This window comes from Psammomys obesus, unplaced genomic scaffold (assembly GCF_907164565.1).
Source record: "Psammomys obesus unplaced genomic scaffold, mPsaObe1.curated_primary_1811, whole genome shotgun sequence".
Classification (NCBI taxonomy): Eukaryota; Metazoa; Chordata; class Mammalia; order Rodentia; family Muridae; genus Psammomys; species Psammomys obesus.
In genome coordinates, this window is record NW_026596079.1 from 28757134 (window position 1) to 28784569 (window position 27436).

The following is a 27436-nucleotide window of genomic DNA, read 5'->3' on the forward strand; positions in this document are numbered from 1 at the left end:
TCTATCTATCTATCTATCTATCTATCTATCTATCTATCTATCTATCTATCCATTTAGCCTGGTTGCCTTTCAATTTTTATTTTTATTATTAGTTACATTTTATTAACTCTGTATCCCAGCTATATACCCCTCCCTCCTTGCCTCCCAGTCCCACCCTCACTCCGTCATATCTTCCCTGCCCCTTTCCAAGTCTGCTGCTTGGGGAGGGCCTCCTCCCCTTTCATTTGACCTTGTTTTATCAGGTATCTTAGGGACTGGCTGCAAATCTGTGGCCTAGCAGGACTGCTCATCCCTTGTGGGGTGGGGAGATCAAAGAGCCTGCCATTGAGTTCCTGTCAGAAATAGTCCCTGTTCCCCTTATTATGGGAAAGCAATTGGTTACTGAGCTACCACAGGCTTCATCCGAGCAGAGGTTCTAAGTTATATCCATAGATGATCCTTGGTGGAGTGTCAGTCTCAGAAAAGATCCCTGTACCCAGATATATTTGGTCCTTGTGGAGCTCCTATCCTTTCCATATCATACTAACTCCCCCTTCTTTCATATGATTCCCTGCACTGTGCTGAAGGTTTGGTTATGAATCTTAATATCAGTTTGATACACTGCTAGGTAGAGTCTTTCAGAGGCCCTCTGCAGTAGGCTCTTGTCCTGTTACTTGTTTTCTCCTATGTCCAATGCACATCTCATTTGTCTTTCTAAGTGAGGGTTGATCATTTTACCCAGGTCCTCTTTCTTATTTATCTTTTTTTTTCTTTATTAATTACACTTTATTCAGTTTGTATCCCCCCTGTGGTTCTCTTCCTCCTCCTGTCCCAATCCCTCTCTTCCTACACCATCTGCATGCATGCTCCTCCCCAAGTCCACTGATAGGGGAGGTCTTCTTTTCCTTCCTTCTGATCCTAGTCAATTAGGTCTCATCAGGAGTGGCTGCATTGTCTTCTTCTGTGGCCTGGTAATGCTGCTTCCCCCTCAGGGGGAGATAATTAAAGAGCAGGCCAATCAGTTCATGTCAGAGACAGTCCCTGTTCCTATTACAATGGAACCCACTTGGATATTGAACTGCCATGGGCTACATCTGTGCAGGGGTCTTAGGTTATCTCCATGCATAGTCCTTGATTGAAATATCAGTCTCAGGAAAGAACCCTGTGCTCAGATTTTTTGGTTCTGTTGTTTTCCTTGTGGAGTTCCTGTCCTCTCCAGATCTTACTGTTTCCCACTTCTTTCCTAAGATTCCCTGCACTCTGTCCAAAGGTTGCCCATAAGCCTCAGCATCTACATTGATAGTCTGCAGGACAGAGCATTTCAGAGGTCCTCTGTGTCAGGCTCCTGACTTGTTCCCTCTTTACTCCTTCTTCTGATGTCCAGCCTCTTTGCCTTTCTGGATAGGAACTGAGCATTTTAGTCAGAGTCCTCCCTCTTGATTAGTTTCTTTAGGTGTACAGATTTTAGTAGGTTTATCCTATATTATATGTCTATATGAGTGAGTATATAACGTGTGCATCTTTCTGCTTCTGGGACAGCTCACTCAGGATGATCCTTTCCAGATCCCACCATTTACCTGCAAATATCATAATATCTTTGTTTTTTTATTGCTGAGTAAGATTCCATTGTGTAGATATACCACAATTTATGCATCCATTCCTCCACTGAAGGGCATCTGGGCTGTTCCCAGCTCCTGGGTATTACTAATAAGGCTGCTACAAACATGGTTGAGCAAATGTCCTTATTGTGTACTTGAGAATCTTTTGGATATGTGCCTAGAAGTGGTATAGCTGGTTCTTGAGGAAGCACTATTACTAGTTGTCTGAGAAAGTGCCAGATCGCTTTCCAGAGTGGTTGTAAAAGTTCACATTCCCACCAGCAATGGAGGAGGGTTCCCCTTTCTCCACAACCTCTCCAGCATATGTTGTATCTTGGGTTTTTGATCTTAGCCATTCTGATGGGTGTAAGGTGAAATCTTAGGATAGATTTGATTTGCATTTCCCTGATGGCTAATGAGGTTGAGCATTTCTTTTTTTTCCCCCTCTTTTATTTATTTATTTGTTTGTTTATTTTTTGTTTATTTATTTATATTTTTTTAAATTCTTTTTTTATTTTTTTTAATTTTATTTTTTTCTTATCAGTTACATTTTATTAACTCTGTATCCCAGCCGTGTCCTGCTCCCTCATTCCCTCCCAATCCTACCCTCCCTCCCTCATCTCTAATGTGCCCTTTGCCAAGTCCACTGATGGGGGGGACCTCCTCCCCATTCATCCAATCCTGTTTTATCAGGTATCTTCAGGACTGGCTGCAAAGCCCTCCTCTGTGGCCTAACAGGACTGCTCCTCCCTTGGGGGGTGGGGAGGTCAAAGAGCCAGTAATTGAGTTCCTGTTAGAAATAGTCCTTGTTCCCCTCACTATGGGAAAACAATTGGTTACTGAGCTACCACAGGCTACATCTGAGCAGAGGTTCTAGGTTATATCCATACATGGTTCTTTGTTGAATGACAGTCTCTGAGAAGACCCTGTGCCCAGATATATTTGGTCCTTGTGGAGCTCCTATCCTTTCCCCATCATACTAACTCCTCTTCTTTTTCATGATTCCCTGTACTCTGCCGAAGGTTTGGTCATGAGTCTTTGTATCTGCTTTGAAAACACTGCTATTTAGAGTCTTTCAGATGTGCTCAGTAGACTCCTGTCATATGTTCAATGCACATCCCATCTGTCTTTCTAAACTAGGGTTGATCATCTTACCCCATGTCTGCTCTCTTGATAATCTTTTTTAGGTGTATAGATTTCATTATGTTTGTCATATCTTATAGGTCTATATAAGTGAGTATATATCGTGTTTGTCTTTCTGCTTCTGGGATATTTCACTCAGGATGATCTTTTCTAGATCCCACCATTTGCCTGCAAATTTCATGATTTCCTCCTTTTTGATTGCTGAGTAGTATTCCATTGTGTAAAAATACCACAATTTCTGTACCCATTTCTCCATTGATGGACATCTGGGTTGTTTCCAGATTCTGGCTATTATAAATAAAGCTGCTATAAACATGGTTGAGCAAGTATCCCTTTTGTGTACTTGAGCAAAGTTTGGGTATATACCTAGCAGTGGTATAGCTGGGTATTGAGGAAGCACTATTCCTAATTGTCTTAAAAAGCACCATATTGATTTCCAGAGTGGTTGTACCAGTTTACATTCCCACCAGCAGTGGAGGAGGGTTCCCCTTTCTCCACAACCTCTCCAGCATGTGTTGTCACTTGAGTTTTTCATCTTGGCCATTCTGATGGGTGTAAGGTGAAATCTCAGAGTCGTTTTGATTTGCATTTCCCTGATGGCTAATGAGGATGGGCATTTCTTTAAGTGTTTCTCTGCCATTCGATATTCCCCTACAGAGAATTCTCTGTTTAGCTCTGTACCCCATTTTAACTGGATTACTTGATTCTTTGCTGTTTAAGTTCTTTAGTTCTTTATATATACTGGATATTAGCCGTCTGTCAGATATAGGGTTGGTGAAGATCCTTTCCCAATCTGTAGGGAATTGTTTTGTTCTGAGGACAGTGTCCTTTGCTTTACAGACGTTTTTTTCAGTTTCATGAGGTCCCATAATTTTATTGTTGCTCTTAGAGCCTGTGCTGTTGGTGTTCTGTTCAGGAAGTTGTCTCCTGTGCCAATGAGTTCAAGGGTATTCCCCACTTTTTCTTCTAAGCGGTTTAGTGTGTATGGTTTTATGTTGAGGTCTTTGATCCACTTGGACTTTAGTTTTGTGCAGGGTGATAAGTATGGATCTATTTGCATTTTTCTACATGTATACATCCAGTTAGACCAGCACCATTTGTTGAAGATGCTGTCTTTTTTCCATTGAATGGATTTGGCATCTTTGTCAAAAATCAGGTGTTAATAAGTGTGTGGATTCCACAAGATAGAAACAGAAGTAACATTACCAAATTCATTCTATGAAGCCACAGTCACCTTGGTACCTAAACCTCAAAAAGACCCAACAAAGAAATAGAATTTCAGTCCAATCTCCCTCATGAACACTGATGCAAAAATACTCAACAAAATACTTGTAAACCGAATCCAAGAATACATCAAAGACATCATCCACTGTAACCAAGTAGGCTTCATCTCAGGCATGCAGGGGTGGTTCAATATATGGAAATCCGTCAATGTGATCCACCACATAAACAAACTGAAGGAGAAAAATCACATGATCATCTCCTTAGATGCTGAAAAGGCATTTGACAAAATCCAACATCCATTCATGTTTAAAGTCTTGGAGATATCAGGGATACAAGGCACATGCCTGAACATAGTAAAGGCGATATATAACAAGCCTATAGCCAACATCAAACTCAATGGAGAGAAACTTAAATCATTCCCACTGAAATAAGGGACAAGGCAGGCTGTCTACTCTCTCCATATCTCTTCAACATTGTTCTTGAAGTCCTAACTAGAGCAATAAGACAATTGAAGGAGAACAAAGGGATACAAATTAGAAAGGAAGAAGTCAAAGTATCACTATTTTCAGATGATATGAGAGTATACTTGAGTGACCCCAAAAATTCTACCAGGGAACTCCTAAAGCTGAATAACACCTTCATCAAAGTGGCTGGATACAAAATTAATTTAAAAAAAATTCAGTAACCCTCCTGTATTCAAAAGACAAAATGGCCAAGAAAGAAATTAGGGAAACAACACTCTTCACAACAGCCACAAATAATATAAAGTACCTTGGTGTGAACCTAACCAAGCAAGTCAAAGACTTGTATGAAAAAAATTTCCAGTCTCTGAAGAAAGAATTAGAAGAAGATATCAAGAAATGGAAAGATCTCACATGCTCATGGCTTGACAGGATTAATATAGTAAAAATGCCCATCTTACCAAAAGCAATCTACAGATTCAATGCAATTCCCATCAAATTACCAAAACAATTCTTTACAGACCCTGAAAGAAAAATTCTTACCTTCATATGGAACAACAAGAATCCCAGAATTGCTAAAACAATTCTCTACAATAAAAGATCTTTAGGAGGTATCTCCATCCCTGATCTCAAGCTGTACTATAGAGCAACAATACTAAGAACTGCATAGTACTGGCAAAGAAACAGACTGATGGATCAATGGAATCAAATAGAAGACCCTGACATAAATCCACACACTTTTTTATCTTCTTTAGGTATATAGATTTTATTATGTTTATCATATCTTATTGGTCTATATAAGTGAGTATATACCGTGTTTTTCTTTCTCCTTCTGGGATATTTCACTCAAAATGATCTTTTCTAAATCCCACCATTTGCCTGCAAATTTCATGACTTCCTCTTTTTTGATTGCTGAGTAATATTCCATTGTGTAAAAATACCACAATTTCTGTATGCATTCCTCCGATGATGGACATCTGGGTTGTTTCCAGATTCTGGCTATTGCAAATAAAGCTGCTACAAACATGGTTGAGCAAATGTCCTTTTGTACTTGAGCAAATTTTGGATATATACCTAACAGTGGTATAGCTGGGTCTTGAGGAAGCACTACTCCTAATTGTCTGAGAAAGTGCCACATTGATTCCCAAAGTGGTTGTACAAGTTTACATTCCCACCAGCAGTGGAGGAGGGTTCCTCTTTCTCCACAACCTCTCCAGCATGTGTTGTCTGTTGAGTTTTTTATCTTAGCCATTCTGATGGGTGTAAGGTGAAATCTCAGGATCGTTTTGATTTGCATCTCCCTGATCACTAAGGATGTTGAGCACCTCTTTAAGTGTTTCTATGCCATTCAATATTCTTCTATAGAGAATTCTCCGTTTAGCTCCGTACCCCTTTTCTTTATTGGATTACTTGGTTGTTGTTTACACTAATCCATGGTATGCTCTGCCTCTTCCTTTCCTCTCCTGTCCTTTCTCCTCCTTTCCCTCCCCACTACTGTGATTCTCTGTCTTCCCAGCCTGCAAACCTTCCCTCCACTTACTTTATTACTGCCCAACCCAGATATGCAGGAGACTTTATTTAGCCAATTAGCGCTAATTTGGGAGGCAAAGTTAAACAGCATTACTTTGGTTACATAAATGTATCCTCATAGAACAATAAGAATCCCAGGGTACAAGCAATGAATATCTGAATACAAAGCAGCAGATCATGTTGTAACAAATGAGTAAATACATTACTCAGACAGATGGAATAGTGATATAAAATTCTCATACACAAAAGATGCTATCAATTTCGGAGTCCATTTTTTGAGATTACAGATAGATTACAGATGGTATGGATTAAGTGTAAACAGGTGAAAGTAGAAGGTACAGCAGAACGTACGGGATATACCAAACCATTTGAATAATAACGTCTTAAACCAAATAGGCCATATTACCAGTTATAGAAAAGAAACAGACTTCACAAAATTTCCCACAGTTCTGAAACATACCTTTAGAGCATCAGCCAAAGGGTCTTGCTATACACACAAATTAGTGATACCACACAGGACCAGAAAATTCATCAGAATGCAACATATTAAAATGAAAATAAATGGCATTAAATCTTTTGAAATTAAATGGTTAAAAGTGTACCATATAATGGAACATTCTCCAAATCCTCAACTTTTTGTTTTTTTTTTTCTATAACTTATTGCCTTTTCTAAAAGCATCTTAGACAAGATTGAACAGTATCACTAATTGTAGGCATCCACATTTTTATCCTTTAATAGCAAATTTTTCATCATTTATCAAACAAAATAGTATGTACTCATAGCTAGGAACTTAGTTCAGTTGGATAAAGAATAGTGTTGATAATATTTATATATTTATTTATTCATTCATTCATACATACATTCATTTATTTTACTGCCATTGACATTGTTAGCAAGTATTCTCACTTTTCATTGTATCGTTCAAGTAAAGGACTTTTTCTACTACACTGAATGCACTTCTTCACTGCGTACTTCTACTAAAATCACATTGGCTTTTTTTTTGCAGATTATTAAAGTCTACATCAGAGAAATTATTTGTATTTGCATCCAATAATGTATTTTTATTTTACTTCAAATGATCTGCTTTAAAGCTATGCCAAAGGTGTGTTTATTTCTTTAGCAAAGTGTCTATACTAAGAAAAATACAGCACAGGCAACTAACAGAGATGATAAATAAGCTTCCATTAGAAGATTGTAATTGTACATGCATTTTGGGAATTTTTATTTTTCAGAGAATAGCTAAGGAGAAAGTATCACTCCCAGCAATCCTGGCTTGTGATTGGTTAAACAGTTCTCAGAGTCTTTAAAAACACACAGTCTATCAGTTCACTATCAACTGAGCAGTTTTACAGATGTGCTGTTCAGGCGATGGTCTATAGGGACTACAAGCAATAAAAGCAATGAAGAAATAATGAGTCCCTTCCATCAACAGTATTGATACATCAGCTAAGAGTTGCTCAAGTGGACATAATTTCTGCAAGCCAACATGAGAAGAAACATTTTAGAACTGAGAGTACCATAACTAGTTCTACAATTAGGTATGACACATTCCAGAAAGAACAAGAGGCACAAGACTCTACCTAGCAGTGTATCAAGGCAGATATTAAGACTCATAACCAAACCTTTGGCAGAGTGCAGAGAACCATATGAAAGAAGGGGGAGTTAATATGACCTGGAGAAGATCAGAGCTCCACAAGGACCAAATATATCTGGGCACAGGGGTCTTATATGAGACTGTTTCTCCAACCAAAGACCATGTATAGATATAATCTAGAATCTCTGCTTGGACATAGCCCATGGTAGCTCAGTATCCAAGTGGGTACCCTAGAAAGAGGAACAGAGATTATTTCTGACATGAAGTTAATGGTGGGCTCTTTGACCTCCCTACCCCCCAAGGGAGGAGCAGCCCTGCTAGGCCACAGAGGAGAACTTTGCAACCAGTCCTGAAGATACCTGATAAAACAGGGTCAGATGAAAGGGGAAGAGGTCCTCCCCTATCAGTGGACTTGAAAAGGGGCAGGGAGGAGATGAGGGAGGGACTGTGGGATTGGGAGGGAATGAGGAAGAGGAATACAGCTGGGATACAGAGTTAATAAAATGTAACTAATAAAATGAATGAATAAATAAATAAATAAATAAATAAATAAATAAATAAATAAATAGAACAAAAGGCACTACAAGCACAAGCAAAATGTGTGACTACGAAAGATAGCAGGGCATGAAACTGGACTGAAAGTCTACAGGAATCATTTGGATGTTAGGTAGTTTCTAACTCATCCTATAAAAAACAGCCATGTAACTTTACATGCAATTAAGTAAGGTAATCAAACATAGATTTTAGACAGACTAGTATAATAGCACTGAGGATTCTTCAGGGCAAGAGAAACTGGAGTCTAGAGAGCAGATATGCGACTGTCTATTGTAGTCAGGAAAAGTGAGTCTGAAGAGGAGCAAAACCATGAAATTAGATGTAGCCAAGTACCAGTTCATCCCATCTGTAGCACTGTTTACAGCTAATAGTGAAGTGCAGGGGTTAACTAGAAGATGTTTAAGTAAAATTAGTCCTAATAAAAAGTTTATAAAATTCCTAGGGGACCTGGGAAAAATTTACCTCAAAATCCAAATAACTGATGAAGATAAGATGATTTTTTTGGTTACAAACTCCAATAAGAATATTTATGTCATAGAAATCTTAGTGCAAATGTACCTGTGCTGTTTTCTAGAATGACCTTGGGCTTATCATGAACATGTTTAGGACTATCCTAACTTGATCTTTAAAATGACAGTGATGTAAACCATTTAAACATAATGTATATGAAGACACATTCAATTGCAGCTTCCTTAAAAAATATAATTCATTATTTTGACAGGCTAGAAAAATATAACATGCTGAGATTTTAATGAAATAAGGCAAAGACATGCAATTCCCAGTTATTAGCGCCTAGCAAAATTGTGGTTCAGGAAAAGAATAAAAAGAGACCATGTTTGGCTAGCATTTTCATTCAGAAGAAAGGAGCAGAAAATTGAGGGAACATTAGCACTTTCTTTGTCAATTCATTAAAATTACTTGCATGGCTCTTCTTTTGTCTTAGTGGTCTAACTCACAGGAAGAACATGAGTCAATTTAATATTGACATGCTATTAGCAGTCCTTGGAAACTTATTAATAGAAAAAATCTTTTCAAATTGCTCATCAATTCAAGGTATTGCTTCCTTCTCTTTGAGTATTTGTATTAAGATAATATAGGTAAATATACGTCCGTCTAACTGCAAACTTTACACACAGCAGACATTTATCATACCTCACACTTATATTCACAATTTCTTGCAACATTTAAGGTGCCAGGGTTAGGATTCCTGGAATGTAAAGACACTGCAATTTATGTAACACAAAACATTTCAATATTTTTTATACTTTTACTTATAATTTGTTGTCTACTCATGTTCAAACTATCATTTTTTTAAAAAAATTTTCGAAAGCGAAAAGTTCTCTAATTTCAATATATGACATTAGAGTATCATAATATACATTTCAATGCTGTCATATTTGTGCAATTTTAAACGATTTTTAAACGATTTTGAACGATATTTGATTACTGTGATTTTATACAGGTTATACACCCATATTTGAAATATTATTTTTTTTCTTTCAGTGAAGACATGTGGCTCTAATCTTCAAGGACCAAGTGGCACCTTTACATCTCCCAACTTTCCATTCCAGTATGACAGCAATGCACAATGTGTCTGGGTCATCACAGCGGTGAATACAAATAAGGTAAGGGTAACTGCACTTAAAAAACACAGTCATAAACACAATGACAAAGAGATGGTGAGGAGAGGACAGAAACCCATAACTCCAACATGATTTCACAATGCAGCCTTATTTACATTTTATTTTATTTTATTTTTGGATTTTTAATAATTCTTTATTAATTACACTTTATTCACTTTGCATCCCCCCTGTGGTTCCCTCCTTCCTCAATTCCTGTCCCAATTCCTCCCTTCCTCCACCTTCTGCATGAATGCCCCTCCCCAAGTCTACTGATAGGGGAGGTCTTCTTTTCCTTTCTTCTGATCCTAGTCAATTAGGTCTCATCAGGAGTGAGACCTACATTGTCTACATTGTCTTCTTCTGTAGCCTGGTAATGCTGCTTCCCCCTCAGGGGGAGGTAATTAAAGAGCAGGCCAATCAGTTCATGTCAGAGACAGTCCCTGTTCCTATTACAATGGAACCCACTTGGATACTGAACTGCCATGGGCTACATCTGTGCAGGGGTCTTAGGGTATCTCCACGCATAGTCCTTGGTTGGAGTATCAGTCTCAGGAAAGACACCTGTGCTCAGATTTTTTGGTTCTGTTGTTTTCCTTGTGGAGTTCCTGTCCTCTCCAGATCTTACTTATTTACGTTTTAAAGAAATATAATGAGAAATTTGAAAACTAGCATCTCTGCTCCCAGTTACTAACTTGTAAGGGAATATATCCTAAAGTTATCATTGGGTGCTTTTTGATATATGTGTTTGGAGTTTGCAAGCTGAGGTTTCTTTTTCTAAAGCAGCTGTGAATTATCGCTCTTGACTTGACATATTTTCTACTTAATGTGTCTTTTAGGTATATCATGTTTCCATGCATATGTAAATTTGATTTGTGTTTTGCTGTCACTAACAATAATTCGGTAATTTAATAGACATGCAAGAGCCATATTATTGAAGTTTATAATGGTTGGATTTTCTTTCTGTTCGATCATATCATGGGTAATGTATTATGTACCACAATAATCTAAACAAAAATATAATATCCCATGCGAACAAGAGAAACTAAATTTAGCTCCATTCTCATGCTTCCACTACCCTTATTCTCTCTGAAAGGTACAGTTCTCTATGAACTTAGTTTTGTTTTAAGTTGTAAATACTCTAAATTCTTCGCAGTTCTTTAGATTCTAATATGTTCCATGATTAGAATGGAAAAATATTAGCAGTCAAGGCTATAAAATTATGTCAGATCACATATTTTATACCAGTGTATACTTTAAAGAGCAATTGAAATTGTTTGAATCCCCCAATCCAATTTCTTTTTTGCTGAATTATGATGAATAAAGCATGTAGTTCATCTTTTATAGTAGGTAATGAGTAAAATAATAGACATTGATTTATTTGTTGCGTTAGTAGATCTTTGGAATATATCAGTAATTTTTAGAGACACCATTAACTCCCTAAGAGAATGGCTCTAGTATCCATAAACTTTTGAACCCTGAGCTTAAGAGCCACAGGTTTGGTATAAAATTCATTTTTGTTGGTGAACTATATTTGCTTTATTAGAGAACCATGTTGGATGAATAAAAACAAAAAATTAGAGCTCCCTAAATAGTAAATGTATTTTCATCAAGATTAGGAAAAATAAAAAACAAAGAAAGAAATAATAAATCAGACCCACAGATGCATAAGAAAATTGTTCCACCTGTTCACCAGTCATTAATTTAATCCAAAATAATGAATTAAACTTTTAATAAATACTTTCTTTGGCCAGATAATTTGAAATTTAGAAAATAAAAATTCAAAATAATTATGATGATATCTTAAAATTTATTCAACGCTTTAAAACAGTGATGCATAATCTTCAAAGTAATTTAGAAACATTTTGTGAATTATTTAATACTCATAAGGCTCTAAATAGAGTAATAACTACATTTTCTCCATTTATCAGAATCCTTAAATAATGGTTCTAAGATCAGATCATGAACTCAGTTTTGCATTCATTTGATAATGATGTGTTTGTGCATGCATGTATGTATGCCTGTATGTATATATGTACATATGTGTGTAGGTATACATGCATTAATGTATGTATTAATGTATGTACTCATTATTATAGGATTTACAAAAAACTATACATTTATTTCATTGAAATAATTATAAACTAAGTATATCATTAAATATGAAAAAATATCATATTAAATTTAGCTGTGATTAAAATTGTTTTGTCACCCTCTTCCATTGCTGGTGGGAATGTAAATTTGTACAACCTCTTTGGAAATCAATCTAATGCTTTCTCAGAAAATTAGGAATAGTGTTGCCTCAAGATCCAGCTATACCACTCCTAGGCATATATCAGAAGGATGCTCAACTATACAACAAGGACATGTGTACAATTATGTTCTTAGCAGCTTTATTTGTAACAGACAGATGCTGGAAACAACTCAGATTTCCCTCAGTTGAAAAATGGATACAGAAATTGTGGTACATTTACAGAATGGGACACTACTCAACAATTATAAACAAGGAACTCATGAAATTTGTAGGCAAATGGTTGCAAATAGAAAAGATGATCCTGAGTGAGGTATCCCAAAAACAGATATTAGACATATAATATAGGATAAACATACTAAAATCTGTACTCCTAAAGGAGCTAATCAAGAAGGAAGACCCTAGGTAAGATGCTCAATCCTCATTCAGATAGGCAAAGTGGATGGACATTGGAAGAGGTGGAAAACAGGGAACAGCAGGGAAGACCACCACAGAGAGCCTTTGAAAGACTCTACCCTGCAGGATATCAAAGCAGATGCTGAGAATTATAGCTAAATTTTGGGCAGAGTGCAGGGAATTTTAGGAAAGAAGGGCAAGATAGAAAACCCTGGAGGGGACAGGAGCTCCACAAGGAGATCAACAGAACCAAAATATCTGGTACCAGGGTTCTTTTCTGAGACTAATACTACAACCAAGGACCATTCATGGAGATAACCTAGAACTCCTGCACAAATGTAGCCCATGGCACCTCAGTGTTCAAGTGGATTCCCTAGTAATGGAAACATAGATTACCTCTGACATGAACTCAGTGACTGGCTCTTTGATCACCTCCACCTGATGGAGGAGCAGCCTTACCAGGCCACAGAGGAAGACAATGAAGCCAGTCCTAATGATACCTGATAGACTAGGGTCAGATGGAAGGGGAGGAGGACCTCCTTTATGAGTGGACTTGGAGAGGGACACGGAAAGAGAGGACAGAGGAAGGGTGGGATGAGGGAGGGGGCTACAGCTAGGATACAAAGTGAATAAATAAATAAATGAAATTGTTTTGTCATAACAAGCATATAAAATACCATCAAGATGAGGCCCTATCTAAAAGACTCGAACACGTCAGTCTTGGGAAGGTTAAATTACTATCATGATTGAGTTACTTGTAGTTTTTCTGTAATTATATAATATGATATTCTAAACTTTTTTAAATCCCAGAATAAATGTAAACACTTATTTTATAATTAGCATAATTATAATACTATAAAAATCAATATTACTGATAATACATAATTAGTAAAATTATCTCTATTTTGCGATGTGCTGTTTCTATAGTATTTGTCAATACTTTTAAGCCTGAAATCGTATTTATGATTCTATTTCAATAATCAGAAATTTTACTGAATTTTGGGTATATGCCTAGGAGAGCTATAGCTGGAACTTGAGGAAGCACTGTTCCCGAATTGTCTGAGAAAGCGCCAGATTGACTTCCAACGTGGTTGTACAAGATTACATTCCCATCAGCAATGGAGGAGGGTTCCCCTTTCTCCATATCCTCTTCAGCATGTGTTGTCACTTGAGTTTTTCATTGTAGCCATTCTGATGAGTGTAAGGTAAAATCTCAAGGTCGTTTTGATTTGCATTTCCCTGATGACTAAGGATGTTGAACATTTTAAGTGTTTCTCTGCCATTATATATATATTCTTCTATTGAGAATTCTCTGTTTAACTCTGTTTAACACTTTTTAATTAGGTTACTGATGCTGCTATAGCTCTCCTAGGCATATATCCAAAACATGCTTAACTATACAACAAGGACGTTTGCTCAACCATGTTCACAGCAGCTCTATTCATAATAGCCAGAATCTGGAACCAACCCAGATGTCCCTCAACTGAGGAATGGATACAGAAATTGTGGTATATTTACACAATGGAATACTACTCAGCAATTAAAAACAAGGAAATCATGCAATTTGCAGGCAAATAGTGGGAACTAGAAAAGATCACACTGAGTGAGGTAATCTCAGAAGCAGAAAGACACACACGGTATATAATCACTTATAAATGAATATTAGACATATAATATAGGATAAACATACTAAAATCTGTACACCTAAAGAAGCTAAGCAAGGAGAAAGACCCTAGGTAAGATAATCCTTATGTAGAAAGACAAAGGGAATAGATATTGAAAAAGGGAGAAAACTGGGAACAGAACAGGAGCCCACCACAGAGGGCCTCTGAAAGAGTCTACCTAGCAAGGTATCGAAGGAGATGCTGAGACACATAGCAGAACTTTGTGCAGAGTGCAGGGAATCTTATGAAAGAAGGAGGTGATAGGAAGACCTGGAGAAGACAGGAGCTCCACAAGGAGAGGAAAAGATCAAAAATATTCTGGTCATAGGGGTCTTTTCTGGGACTAATATTCCAACCAAGAACCTCTAGAACCACTGCACAGATGTAGCCCATGGCAGCTCAAGTGGGCAGTCTCTAAGTAGATTCCCTAGTAATGGGAACAGGAACTGTCTCTGACATGAATTCAGTGGCTGGCTCTTTGATCATCTACCCTTGAGGGAGGAGCAGCCTTACCAGACCACAGATAAAGACAATGCAACCAGTCCTGATGAGACCTGAGAGGTGAGGATCAGATGGAAAGAAAGAAGGACATCCCCTATCAGTGGACTTGGGATGGAAATGAGGTAGGGGGCTACAGAGGTGATACAAAGTGAATAAACTCTAATTTATAAAAATATGAATGAATTTTTAAAAGTAAAATAGAATTATTTAATTTTACTTATTTATCTACTTCAAATATATGAAAGAATAAAAGAGAGAGACTGATACAGAGACAGACAGCACTATAAGGCGAGTCTGAGTGAATATATCAATTAATCCAAGAATATAATTTTGCATTCATCTTTTCCATTATATATAATACATATGTAAATATTCATATATATATATTTAATACATACATGCATGCTTCAATTTCATAGTACATGAATAGAAGTATCACATAGCTTGAAAATTAGAAGCCCTCCTGTATACCAAAGACAAAAGGGCCGAGAAAGAAATTAGAGAAACAACACCCTTCACAATAGCCACTAATAACATAAAGTACCTTGGTGTGACACTAACCAAGCAAGTGAAAGACCTGTTTGAGAAAAACTTCAAGTCTCTGAAGAAAGAAATTGAAGAAGATCTCAGAAGATGGAAAGATCTCCCGTGCTCATGGATTGGTAGGATTAACATTGTGAAAATGGCCATCCTGCCAAAAGCAATCTACAGATTCAATGCAATTCCCATCAAAATACCAACTCAATTCTTTACAGACCTTGAAAAAAAGATTCTCAGCTTCATATGGAGAAACAAAAAACCCAGAATCTCCAAAACAATCCTGTACAACAACAGATCATCGGGAGGTATCTCCATCCCCGATCTCAAGTTGTACTACAGAGCAATAGTAATAAAAACTGCATGGTATTGGCATAAAAACAGAAAGGAGGATCAATGGAACCGCATAGAAGACCCAGAAATAAACCCACACACCTATGAATACTCAATTTTTGACAAAGAAGCCAAAACCATTCAATGAAAAAAAAAAAAAAAACAGCATCTTCAACAAATGTTGCTGGTCCAACTGGATGTCCATATGCAGAAAATTGAAAATAGATCTATATTTATCACCCTGCACAAAACTAAAGTCCAAGTGGATCAAGGACCTCAACATAAAACCAGATAGTCTAAATCAGTTGGAAGAAAAAGTGGGGAACAGCCTAGAACTCATTGGCACAGGAGACAACTTCCTGAACAGAACACCAACAGCACAGGCTCTAAGAGCAACAATCAATAAATGGGACCTCATGAAACTGAAAAGCTTCTGTAAAGCAAAAGACACTGTCATCAAAACAAAATGACCTACAGATTGGGAAAGAATCTTCACTAACCCTTTATCTGACAGAGGACTAATATCAAGTATATACAAAGAACTAAAGAAGCTGAAAAGGAGCAAACCAAGTAATCCAATTAAAAAATGGGGAACAGAGCTAAACAGAGAATTCTTGACAGAGGAATATCGAATGGCAGAGAAACACTTAAAAAAATGTTCATCCTCATTAGCCATCAGGGAAATGCAAATCAAAACGACCCTGAGATATCACCTTACACCCATCAGAATGGCCAAAATGAAGGGACAGCACATGCTGGAGAGGTTGTGGAGAAAGGGGAATCCTCCTGCACTGCTGGTGGGAATGTAAACTGGTACAACCACTCTGGAAATCTATCTGGCGCTTTCTAAGACAATTAGGAATAGTGCTTCCTCAAGACCCAACTATACCACTGCTAGGTATATACCCAAAGTTTGCTCAAGTACACAAAAGGGATATTTGCTCAACCATGTTTGTAGCAGCTTTATTTGTAATAGCCAGAACCTGGGAACAACCCAGATGTCCATCAACAGAGGAATGGGTACAGAAATTGTGGTATTTTTACACAATGGAATACTACTCAGCAATGAAAAAGGAGAAAATCATGAAATTTGCAGGCAAATGGTGGGATCTAGAAAAGATCATCCTGAGTGAAATATCCCAGAAGGAGAAAGACAAACACGGTATATACTCACTTATATAGACCTATAAGATACGATAAACATAATGAAATTTGTACACCTAAAAAAGATAATCAAGAGAGCGGACATGGGGTAAGATGATCAATCCTTGTTTAGAAAGACAGATGGTATGTGCATTGAACATATGACAGGAGTCTACTGAGCACATTTGAAAGACTCTAACTAGCAGTGTTTTCAAAGCAAGGCTCATGACCAAACCTTTGGCAGAGTACAGGGAATCATAAGAAAGAAGGGGAGTTAGTCTGATGAGGAAAGGATAGGAGATCCATAAGGACCAAATATATCTAGCACAGTGTCTTTTCTGAGACTGACATTCAGCCAAGGTCCATGTATGGATATAACCTAGAACCTCTGCTCAGATGTGGCCTGTGGTAGCTCAGTAACCAATTGGTTTCCCATAGTGAGGGGAACAAGGACTATTTCTAACAGGAACTCAATGACTGGCTCTTTGGCCTTCCCACCGCCCCAAGGGAGGAGCAGTCCTGTTAGGCCACAGAGGAGGGCTTTGCAGCCAGTCCTGAAGATACCTGATAAAACAGGATCAGATGAATGGGGAGGAGGTCCCCCCCTATCATTGGACTTGGAAAGGGACACGGTGGAGATGAGGGAGGGAGGGAGGGACTGGGAGGGAATGAGGGATCGGGACATGGCTGGGATACAGAATTAATAAAATGTAACTGATAAGAAAAAAATAAAATTCAAAAAAAAAAAAAGGAAAATGCTTTTGGAAAGAAATATTTCCATAGATTACCTCCTAGAACTCTTTATGAAAGGCAATTTCTAACATATCCCACTAGCACACATCTCTATTGTTTGGTAAGATTTCCAGGTAGGTACGTTATTTAAATCTGCTGTTGTAATGTGTAAATTAACACCCCACTAAGAGTGTCAAAAGGGAAATACACATATTTGAATTTTCACATTTTTACCAAATATCTATAACAAGCCAGTAGGAGGAGTCTGATCTTTCCATCTGTCTCCTATTACTAAGAAATGGCAGCATCCTGAGGCTGGAGTCAAAATCCTGTTGTTTGCTCATAATTTTCTGAAGCATCGTGTTTTCTGAACATTTTACCTTGTTTTCAACTAAAGCTCATTAAAAGAAACCATTGTGAATAAAAAAAAAATCTGTTATTGTAGAACTATTTTGATGGTTGTAGTTCATATGTTTTTATAGTTGATCTTTTAAAGTCAATAATGTTGTTATAAATATCTAAAGTATATATCTGGCTGGTCCACATTAAATATGTTCCATGATACTTTCAAAAATTGGAGAGGGGCATGGGAGGAGATGAAGGAGGGTGAGATTGGGAGGGAATGAGGAAGGGGGCTACTGCTGGCATACAAAGTGAATAAACTGTAATTAATATAAAAAACAAAAAATGGTGCAAAAGCATTCATATCAGAGTGCTGATCCTTTAATGATATGCTTATAGTTGTGATCATTGAATCTTGTGAAAAACAGTTGTTTTTTTTCATCTCACAGCATCCAAATATCTCTAAGATAAATCCCTAAGTCCTTTCTGTCTTAATCATTGACACAATTTCACAGAGAAAATGTTGCAAGTCTAGAGAAAACATTGGACAGTAAATATTTTAATTGGATTTATGCTAGTTTATAACTAAGTGCTGACAATATTTATATTAGATTAAATGATACTTAACTATAGCATTCTTTTCCTTGGATATGTCATAAAAATAATTATTGACATTTTTTATGAAATTCTGGTAAAATATTTTTATAAGGTTTCCTACTATCCTGAGATATAGAATGGTTTGGTGTTTAGGTGATACATTAACGTATCATGGAAACCTTCCCAAATATTTAATTCAGTTAAGTGAGAAAAAAAATTTGAATTATTGGAGAAAAATGAATGTCTAGGCACATCAACCCATTATTTTTTTATATTAAAAGCATGTACTGAAAATCTATTTTGTATGAAGAAACATAATTAAACCATAAAGTATTACTTTCCTACCTTCACTTCAAAAATAAAACTGATTTATTATTATTATTTTTTACATTTTTATTTTTTATATTAATTACAGGTTATTTACTTTGTATCCCAGCTGTAGCCCCCTCCTTAATTCCCTCCCAACCTCATCCTCCCTCCCTCATCTCCTCCCTGTCCCTTTCTAAGTTCACTGATAGGGGAGGTCCTCCTCCCTTTCCATCTGACCCTAGTTTATCAGGTCTCGTCAGGACTGATTGCAATGTCCTCCTCTGTGACCTAGCAAGGCTGCTGTGCCCTCCGTGGTGATGTTGGGAGAGGTCGAAGAGCCTGTCACTGAGTTCACATCAGAGACAGTCTAGGGAAACCCACTTCAATGCTGAGCTGCCATGGGCTACATCTGAGCAGGGGTTCTAGGTTATATCCATGCATGGTCCTTGGTTGGAGAATCCATCTCAGAAAAGACCCATGTGCTCAGATATGTTTGGTCCTTATGGCTCTCCCGTACTCTCCAGGTTTTACTATCTCTTCCTTCATTCAAATGATTTTGATTGTGTGCACTCTGCCCAAGGTTTGGTTATGAATCTCAGCATCTGTACAGCCACGCAGAGTCTTTCAGATGCTAGGCTCCTGGCGCTTTCTCAGACAATTAAGAATGGTGCTTCCTCAAGATCCTGCTATACCACTCCTAGGCATATATCCAAAATATGCTCAAGAACGTAACAAGGACATTTGTTCAGGCATGTTTGTAGCAGCTTTATTCATAATAGCCAGAACCTGGAAACAACCCAGATATCCCTCAAAGGAGGAATGTATATAAAAATTGTGGTAAATTTACACAATGGAATACTATTCAGCAATTAAAAACAAGGAGATCATGAAGTTTGCAGGCAAATGGTGGGATCTAGAAAAGATCATGCTGAGTGAGTTATCCCAGAGGCAGAAAGACACACACGGTATAGATTCACTTATAAGTGTATACTAGACTATAAGTTAGGATGAACATACTAAAATCTGTACACCTAAAGAAGCTAAACAAATAGGAGGTTCCGGGGTAAGTAAAAACAAATGGGATGGACATTTGAAGCAGGAAAAATCAAGAAACTGATTTCTTAAAAAGGAAAAATACATTCATTCTGCTCTCCTCACCACAAAGGCTTCAAGAATTGGAACACAAGTCTGTTTTTAGGTATATGTTGTGTTTCCACCATTGGAACTGAGGTTCTGATACTTCCTTCAGACCTCACACTTATAAATCCACTAATTCTTTCTACCAAAAACTGAACAATTTAGGACTGTGTAAAGTTCAGTGCCAGGTGTATGGCCTAGTTAGACCAGCAGAGTTTATTTTTCTACCGACTACATAGGTGTCATAGATTTGGTTCATGGAAATACAGACCTAAAATAGTATTGCATACAAGTGGTTTATTCAAGCAAACTAAGTGGAACTATAAAAGTAGTAAAAGCTATAACATTTTAATAGTAAGAAAAATTTCAACTATAGGCAAAATCTAAGCATTAAGGCAATGCCATGTACTGTGAGCCACACTGGACAGTCTGTTCTAAATCAGAGGAGAAAGCAGAAAATTCATACTTCTGCATTCCATAATCACCAGCTAAGTGCTATCCAATTTAGGTCGCCATGTGTTGTCTAAATGCATCACGAGTATGTCATATAAACCTAGAAACTTGTTGCTGAAGTCATTTAGAAGCAAATGCATTTGGAAGATAGCTATTAAAATTAAGGGAAGGGACATCAAAGGAGATCCAGATCAACCATTGGTAATAGCTTCTGGCACGACAGTGTTTGCTATACTAGTAGGGGACCAACTATTCATGTTAGGATAGAAATTAAATATCTTACAGAAAGCAAGGACATAGGGCACTATTTAGCGTTATAACTCGGTGTAATACTTATTTCCTTACTTCCCTCAAATATCACCTGTCATGTTTCCTACAATGTATCCACTTCGCAACTTCATTTCTTCTTGTTTCTGTGTTTCAGAAACCTGCTAAGTTCAATTACAAAAGCCTATATGTTCCCGAATGTGAGGACACATTCTGTGAGGACTTTCTCATATGGAAAGCCTATGAGAAGGAACGTATGAAAAAAAAGTGGAAGTTTCCTGGTCAGGTTGAGGCTGATTCCTCTATACCCTACAACCAGGATTTCTTTAGTAATACGGTGTTTCCATGGTATGTAGCCAGGAACAATAGCAATAAATAGGTGAGGTACTCCTCAGGTCTCATTTTTTAATGAGGAATATTTCATGCTTAATAGCTGCTAGAGCAGAAAAAAAAAACAACTTTTTTTTTCATAACATTACTTCTTATAGGCTTTCCATGCTACAGTGGATGTCAATGTCTAAGCATTTGTAATTGAACTTAGTTACTAAATATAAAAATAAAAAAGGACATGAAGTTGGGAAAGCGATTTATTATAGAAAACATGACAGATATGTCTGAGGGAAATGAGGATGGATATAATAATTCATTAAAAATAAAAAAGACAGGAAAATACAATAAGACAGGTGAAGGAAATCAACAAAACAACTCTAGATTTGAAGATAGAATTGGAAAAATTAAAGAAAACACAAACAGAGGAAATTATAGAGAGGAAGAATTTAGGGAAAAACACAGGAACTATAGAAGTAAGCATAACACTGATAGAGAAAAAAGAAGATTCCCTCCTCTAAGGCCCAGAAAATATCTTCAACAAAACCATAGAAGAAAATTTCCCCAACTTAAAGGAGAGGCCTATAAGAACACAAGAGGCCTATAGAACACCTAATAAATTAGACCAGAAAAGAAAATCCTCCCTCCACAAAATAATCGAAACAGTAAGTTTACAGAACAAAGAAAAAATACTAAAAGCTGCAAGAGAAAAAGGCCAAGTAACATATAATGGCAAACCCATCAGAATCACACCTGACTTCTCAACAGAGACTATGAAGACAAGAAGGGCCTGGACAGATAACATTCAGACCATAAGAGAACACAGATGTCAGCCCAGCCTAATATATCCAGCAAAATTCTCAGTCCACATAGATGGAGAAAACAAGATATTCAATGACAAAAACAAATTTAAACAATACCTACCCACAAATCCACCTTTACAGAAGATACTAGAAGGAAAAATATAATCCAAGAAAACTAACTACATTCAGGAAAACACAGGAAACAAATAACCTCACTACAACAAAACTAAAAGTAGCCAAGTACACAAACACATTACCATAGCCAACAGCAATATCAAAGCATCTAAGAGTCACTGGTCAATAATCTCCTTTAACATCTCCAATAAAAAGTCACAGACTGACATAGTGGATACATAAACAAGACCCAGCAATCTGCTGCATACAAGAAACATACTTAAGTTACAAACATAGACATTACCTGAGAGTAAAGGGTTGGTAGACGGTTTTCCAAGCAAACGGAACCAAGAAGCAAGCAGGAGTAACCATTCTAATATCTAATAAAATAGATTTTTGACAAAAATTAATCAAAAGATATGGAGAAGGTCATTTCATACTCATCAAAGGAAAACTCCACCAAGAAGACACCACAATTCTGAACATCTATGCCCCAAATACAAGAGCACCCATATTTGTAAAAGAAACATTAATAAAACTGAAACCACACATAGATTCGTACACATTAATAGTGGGAGACTTCAACACCCCACTCTCAACAAAGGACAGGTCAACAAACAGAAATTAAACAAAGAAACAATGACGCTAACAGTGGTCATGAATCAAATGGACCTAACAGACATCTACAGAACATTTCACCAAAACAAAAAAGAATTTAACTTCTTCTCAGCACCTCAAGGAACCTTCTCCAAAATAGACCATAAAGTTGGTCACAAAACAAGCCTCAACAGATACAAGAAGATTGAAATAATCCCTTGTATCCTGACCACAATGGACTAAAGCTGGAGCTCAACGACAACAAAAATAACAAAAAACCTAGAGCCTGTGCTGTTGTTGTTCTGTTCAGGAAGCTGTGTCCTGACCAATGAGTTCCAAGTTCTTCCCCACTTTTTCTTCTAACAGGTTTAGTGTTTCTGGTTTTATGATGAGATCTTTGATCCACTTGGACTTTAGTTTTGTGCAAGGTGATAAGTATGGATCTATTTGCATTTTTCTACATGTAGATATCAGTTAGACCAGCACCATTTGTTGAAGATGCTATCTTTTTTCCATTGTATTGTTTTGACTTATTTCTCAAAAATCAAGTATCCGTAGGTGTCTAGGCATATTTCTGTGTCTTCTATTCTATTCTATTGATCCACCATTCTGTTTCTATGCCAGTACCATGCTGTTTTCTATTACTATTGCTCTGTATATACTTGATATCAGGGATGGCGATACCTCCAAAAGTTCTTTTATTGTACAGGATTGTTTTAGAAATTCTGCGGTTTTGTTTTTCCATATGAAATTGAGAATTGTTCTTTCAAGTTCTGTTGTGTTGGTACTTTGATGGAAATTGCATTGAATCTGTAGATTGGTTTTTGTAGGATGGTCATTTTAACTGTGTTAATCCTACCAATCCATGAGCATGGGAGAACTTTCTATCTGCTGATAGCTTCTTCAATTTCTTTCTTCAGACACTTGAAGTTTTTTGTTTTGTTTTGTTTTCATATAGGTCTTTTACATGTTTGGTTAGAGCCATACCAAGGTACTTCATATTATTTTTGGCTATTAAAAAGGGTGTTGTTTCCCATTTTTTTTAGTTAATTTTGTATCCAGCCACTATACTGAAGGCATTTATCAGCTGATGGAGTTCTCTGGTAGAATTTTTGGGGTCACTTCTGTATAGTGTCATGCCATATGTGAATAATAATACTTTGACTTCTTCCTTTCTGATTTGTATCCCCTAGATCTCCTTTAGTTGTCTTATTACTATAGCTAAGACTTCAAGTACTATGTTGAAGAGATATGGAGAGAGTGGGCACCCTTGCCTTGTCCCTGATTTCAGTGGGATTGATTTAAGTTTCTCCATTTAGTTTGATATTGTCGATAGGCTTGCTGTATATTGCTTTTACTGTGTTTAGGTATGTGCCTTGTATCCCTGATCTCTCTAAGTCTTTAAACGTGAATGGGTGTTAGATTTTGTCAAATGTTTTTTCAGCATCTAATGAGAAGATTATGTGGGTTTTTTTTTTCCTTCTGTTTGTTTATATGGTGGATTACATTGATGGATTTCCGTATATTGAACCACCCCTGTATGCCTGGAATGAAGCCTACTTGGACATTGTGGATGATATCTTTTATGTGTTCTTGGATTCAGTTAGGGAGTATTTTATTAAAATCCATACTACAGAGTAGTATTCCATGATGTAAATGTACCACAATTTCTGTATATATTCCTAAATTGAGGGACATCTCTGTTGTTTCCAGCTTATGGTTATTATGAATAAATCTGCTATGAACATGGTTGAGCAAATGTCTTTGTTATACTTGAGCATATTTTGGATATATGCCTAGGAGTGGTATAGCTGGATCTTGAGGAAGCATTATTCTTAATTGTCTGAGAAAGCACCAATTGATTTCCAAAGTGGTTGTACAAGTTTACAGTTCCACCAGCAATAGAGGGGGTTTTCCCTTTCTCCACATCCTCTCCAGCATGTGCTGTCACTTGAGTTGTTGATCATAGCCATTTTGACTGGAATAAGATAAAATCTCATGGTTGTTTTGATTTGTATTTACCTGATGAATAAGGATGTTGAACATGTATTTCAGTGTTTTTCTGCCATTCTATATTCCACTATTGAGAATTCTGTTTACCTCTGTTAATTGTTAATTTGTTAACAATTTGTTAATTGGATTTGTTAATTGCATTACTTGATTTGTTACTCTTTAACTTCTTGTGTTCTTTATATGTTCTGGACATTAGTCCGCTGTCAGATATAGGGTTGGTGAAGATACTTTCCTAGTCTGTAGGCTGTCGTTTTGTTCTCATGACTGTGTCCTTTGCTATACAGAAGCTTTTCATTTTATGAAGTCCCGTTTATTGATTTAAACAAACAAGGAAATCATGAATTTTGCAGTCAAATGGTGGGAACTAGGAAAGAGCATCCTAATTGAGGTATCCCAGAAGCAGAAAGACACACATGGTATATACTCACTCATAAGTGGATATTATAAATTTAATATAAGATAATCATACTAAAATCTGTATACCTAAAGAAGCTAATCAAGAAGGAAGACCCTAGGTAAGATGCTAAATCCTCATTCAGAAAGGCAAATGGCATAGACCTTGGAAGATAGAGCAAGGAACAGGATGGAAGCATACCAGAGGACACCTGAAAAATCTAACCAGAAGGGTATTAAAGTAGATGCTGAGACTCATAGCCAAATTTTAGGCAGAGTGCAGGGACTCTTATGAAAGAAGGGGGAGACAATATGCTGGAGAAGACTAGAGCTCCACAAGGAGAGCAACAGAACCAAAATCTGGGCCAGACATCTTTTCTGATGATCCAACCAAGGATCATTCATGGAGATAACCTAGAACCCTTGCACAAATATAAACCATGGTAGCTCAGTTTCCAAGTGGGTTCCCTAGTAAGGGGAATAGGGGTTATCTCTGACATAAACTCAGTGGCTGGCTCTTTGATCTCCTCACCTGATGGGGGTTGATCCTTACCAGACCACAGAGGAAGACTATGTAACTAGTCCTGATGAGACCTGATAGACTAGGGTCAAATGGAAAGAGAGGAGTACCTCCCATACCAGTGGACTAGGAGAGGGGCATAGGGGAAAAAAAGGGAGAGTGGGTGGGATTGGGAGGAGAGGAAGTTGGGGACCACAGCCAGAATCAATTTTAATATATGATAATAATAATAATTTTAAAAAGAAAAAATGTAAAAAAAAAAGAGAAAGAAAACAATGTCTGGTGTGTTATAAGACAAAGAACTCCAAAGAAAACATGAAGTTTGTTGTGTCTTGGTCATCTACTGCTGGACCTTAAATGTGGTTTGAATCCGTATGGGACTCAGAAGAAAATAATTTTAGTTTCCTTGTGCTAATCTATTGGAGCTAGATTCTGGGGAAGAGATATAGGTTATGTATATTTCTCTTCTCAGCACTAGGACCTTAAGAAGTACAGACCCTGAAGATGCTGTGCATGGTGTCATAATCTCGTACTGTAAACTTTCTAAAAGGAAAGGCAGACAGTTATGAAAATCACTGAAACCTGATGTAACTCCTGAACGTTACCTGTGAGTTACTCAGATTTGTACACAGATAGTTTTGGAAATTTTTAACAAATGAGTCGTCCTAAGAATAAGCTAATTTATACTAATTCAAATAAAAGAACTAGACACTCTCTTAGATACCTCTCTAATGTGGAGATTGTCATCGTAAAACTGATGATTTTTGGTAAAACTAATATTTTCACCAAGGAGATTTCATTCCTGTTTTCCAAACTCTGTATCTAACCATCACTTTTCTTTTGTTAGCACACACTGTGGGCAACAAAGCAGAACACAGCAAAATAGTGAACACATTTTATATCTGAAATGTAATCTCAATCTTTCTTTTGTCATATACACAGTTCTCTATTCATCATGTTGTGTACAATTTATTGTAATTATTTAATTAGACAGTTCTGTTTTTTGTTTTGTTTTATAGACACACTATGCCTTATTTGGTTTTGAATCCTGTATAAAACATACAAATATGCAACTATTTGATGGCTGCCTAAATTAATAACAAATAATATTTTCACAAAGTTTTTTTAAAAAAACTATTAATTTTATCAAACATGTGACATTATGAAGTAAAGAGTAATTTCCATTAATCATCATTAATAACAATCAAAAGTTACAAGATTTTATTTCCAGTAATGATAAAATGAGATCATTTTGAGTGAAAATGTATAAAAAGGCATATACAAAATTTTTAACTAGTGTTCATTATTAAATATATTAAATAAATTATGTATTTATACATGAAGAAGAGATATACTAAGACATTGAAATGATTATATACATACCATAAAAGTTTTGAAAAACCTTAATTCAAGCAGTTAATGAAAGAATTCTCAAAAATTTAAGAGAAAAATTGCATTATGTCTTATTTTCATGGAGATGTGCCATCAATTCATCTTAGATAAGGCAATGATAACATTCAGAAAGAAAAAGAGAGAGAAAGAGAGGGAAGAAGGAAGGAAGGAAAAAAGAAAGAAAGAAAGAAAGAAAAGAGAGAAAGAAAGGAGAGAAAGAAAAAAAAGAAAGGAAAAAAGAAAGAAAAAGACTCCTAACCATGTTTGGATGAGGGAGCCTTTCAGCCTTTCAGTTTATTATGGTAACTTATGGGTGAGGGTTTACAAATAAAAGCATGAGTGTCTTGGAGGAAATTTTAACACCTGAAAGTCCATGTCTTTTTTTCTTTTTTCTTTTTTCTTTTCTTTTTTTTGCATTTTACAATCATTTTTATTCATCAGAACACATTGGACATTCACAGGACCACACACTTATGAAAAAAATTCTTTCTTCATCACACATTTCTTGTTATTTTTTCTATTTTAACATTCATTTATTATTCCTAGAAAAATCTATTTCTGTTATGAAATGAAAACTTTGAAATGTAATATTTTACCACTCCGTTTAATAGGAATTCTGTAGTATGCAGACAATTCATGTTTTATTTTACTAGAATTCAAAGTAAATTACTGACTTGTGTAAATCAACAGCAAAATAAGCAAGGTAGCATTTCATCAACATACTTGTTAGAAAAATAATTTGAGCTAAAGCTCTTTCTTCTAGATCAGCTTTAGGAAGAAAATTATGGTGAAATATAAAACTACATAATTAAGACTCTTGCAATAAATGCAGGAAGCTTTATTTTATGTGCATTCTTTTCATCACAAGCACACACTCACACACATACACATTCATACAAACACTAACATAC

General features: G+C 36.5%; 1 protein-coding gene across 1 annotated transcript in view; it reads left to right on the plus strand.

Moving 5' to 3' along the window:
* The window catches only part of Csmd3 (CUB and Sushi multiple domains 3), a gene marked incomplete at its 5' end in the record, with an annotated part of 1006505 nt that overhangs the window by 294841 nt on the left and 684228 nt on the right, over window positions 1–27436 (plus strand). The window contains one exon of the mRNA XM_055626685.1: window positions 9589–9710. Within this exon, the coding sequence (XP_055482660.1) occupies window positions 9589–9710 (122 nt within the window). The remainder of the gene's footprint in view (window positions 1–9588; window positions 9711–27436) is intronic.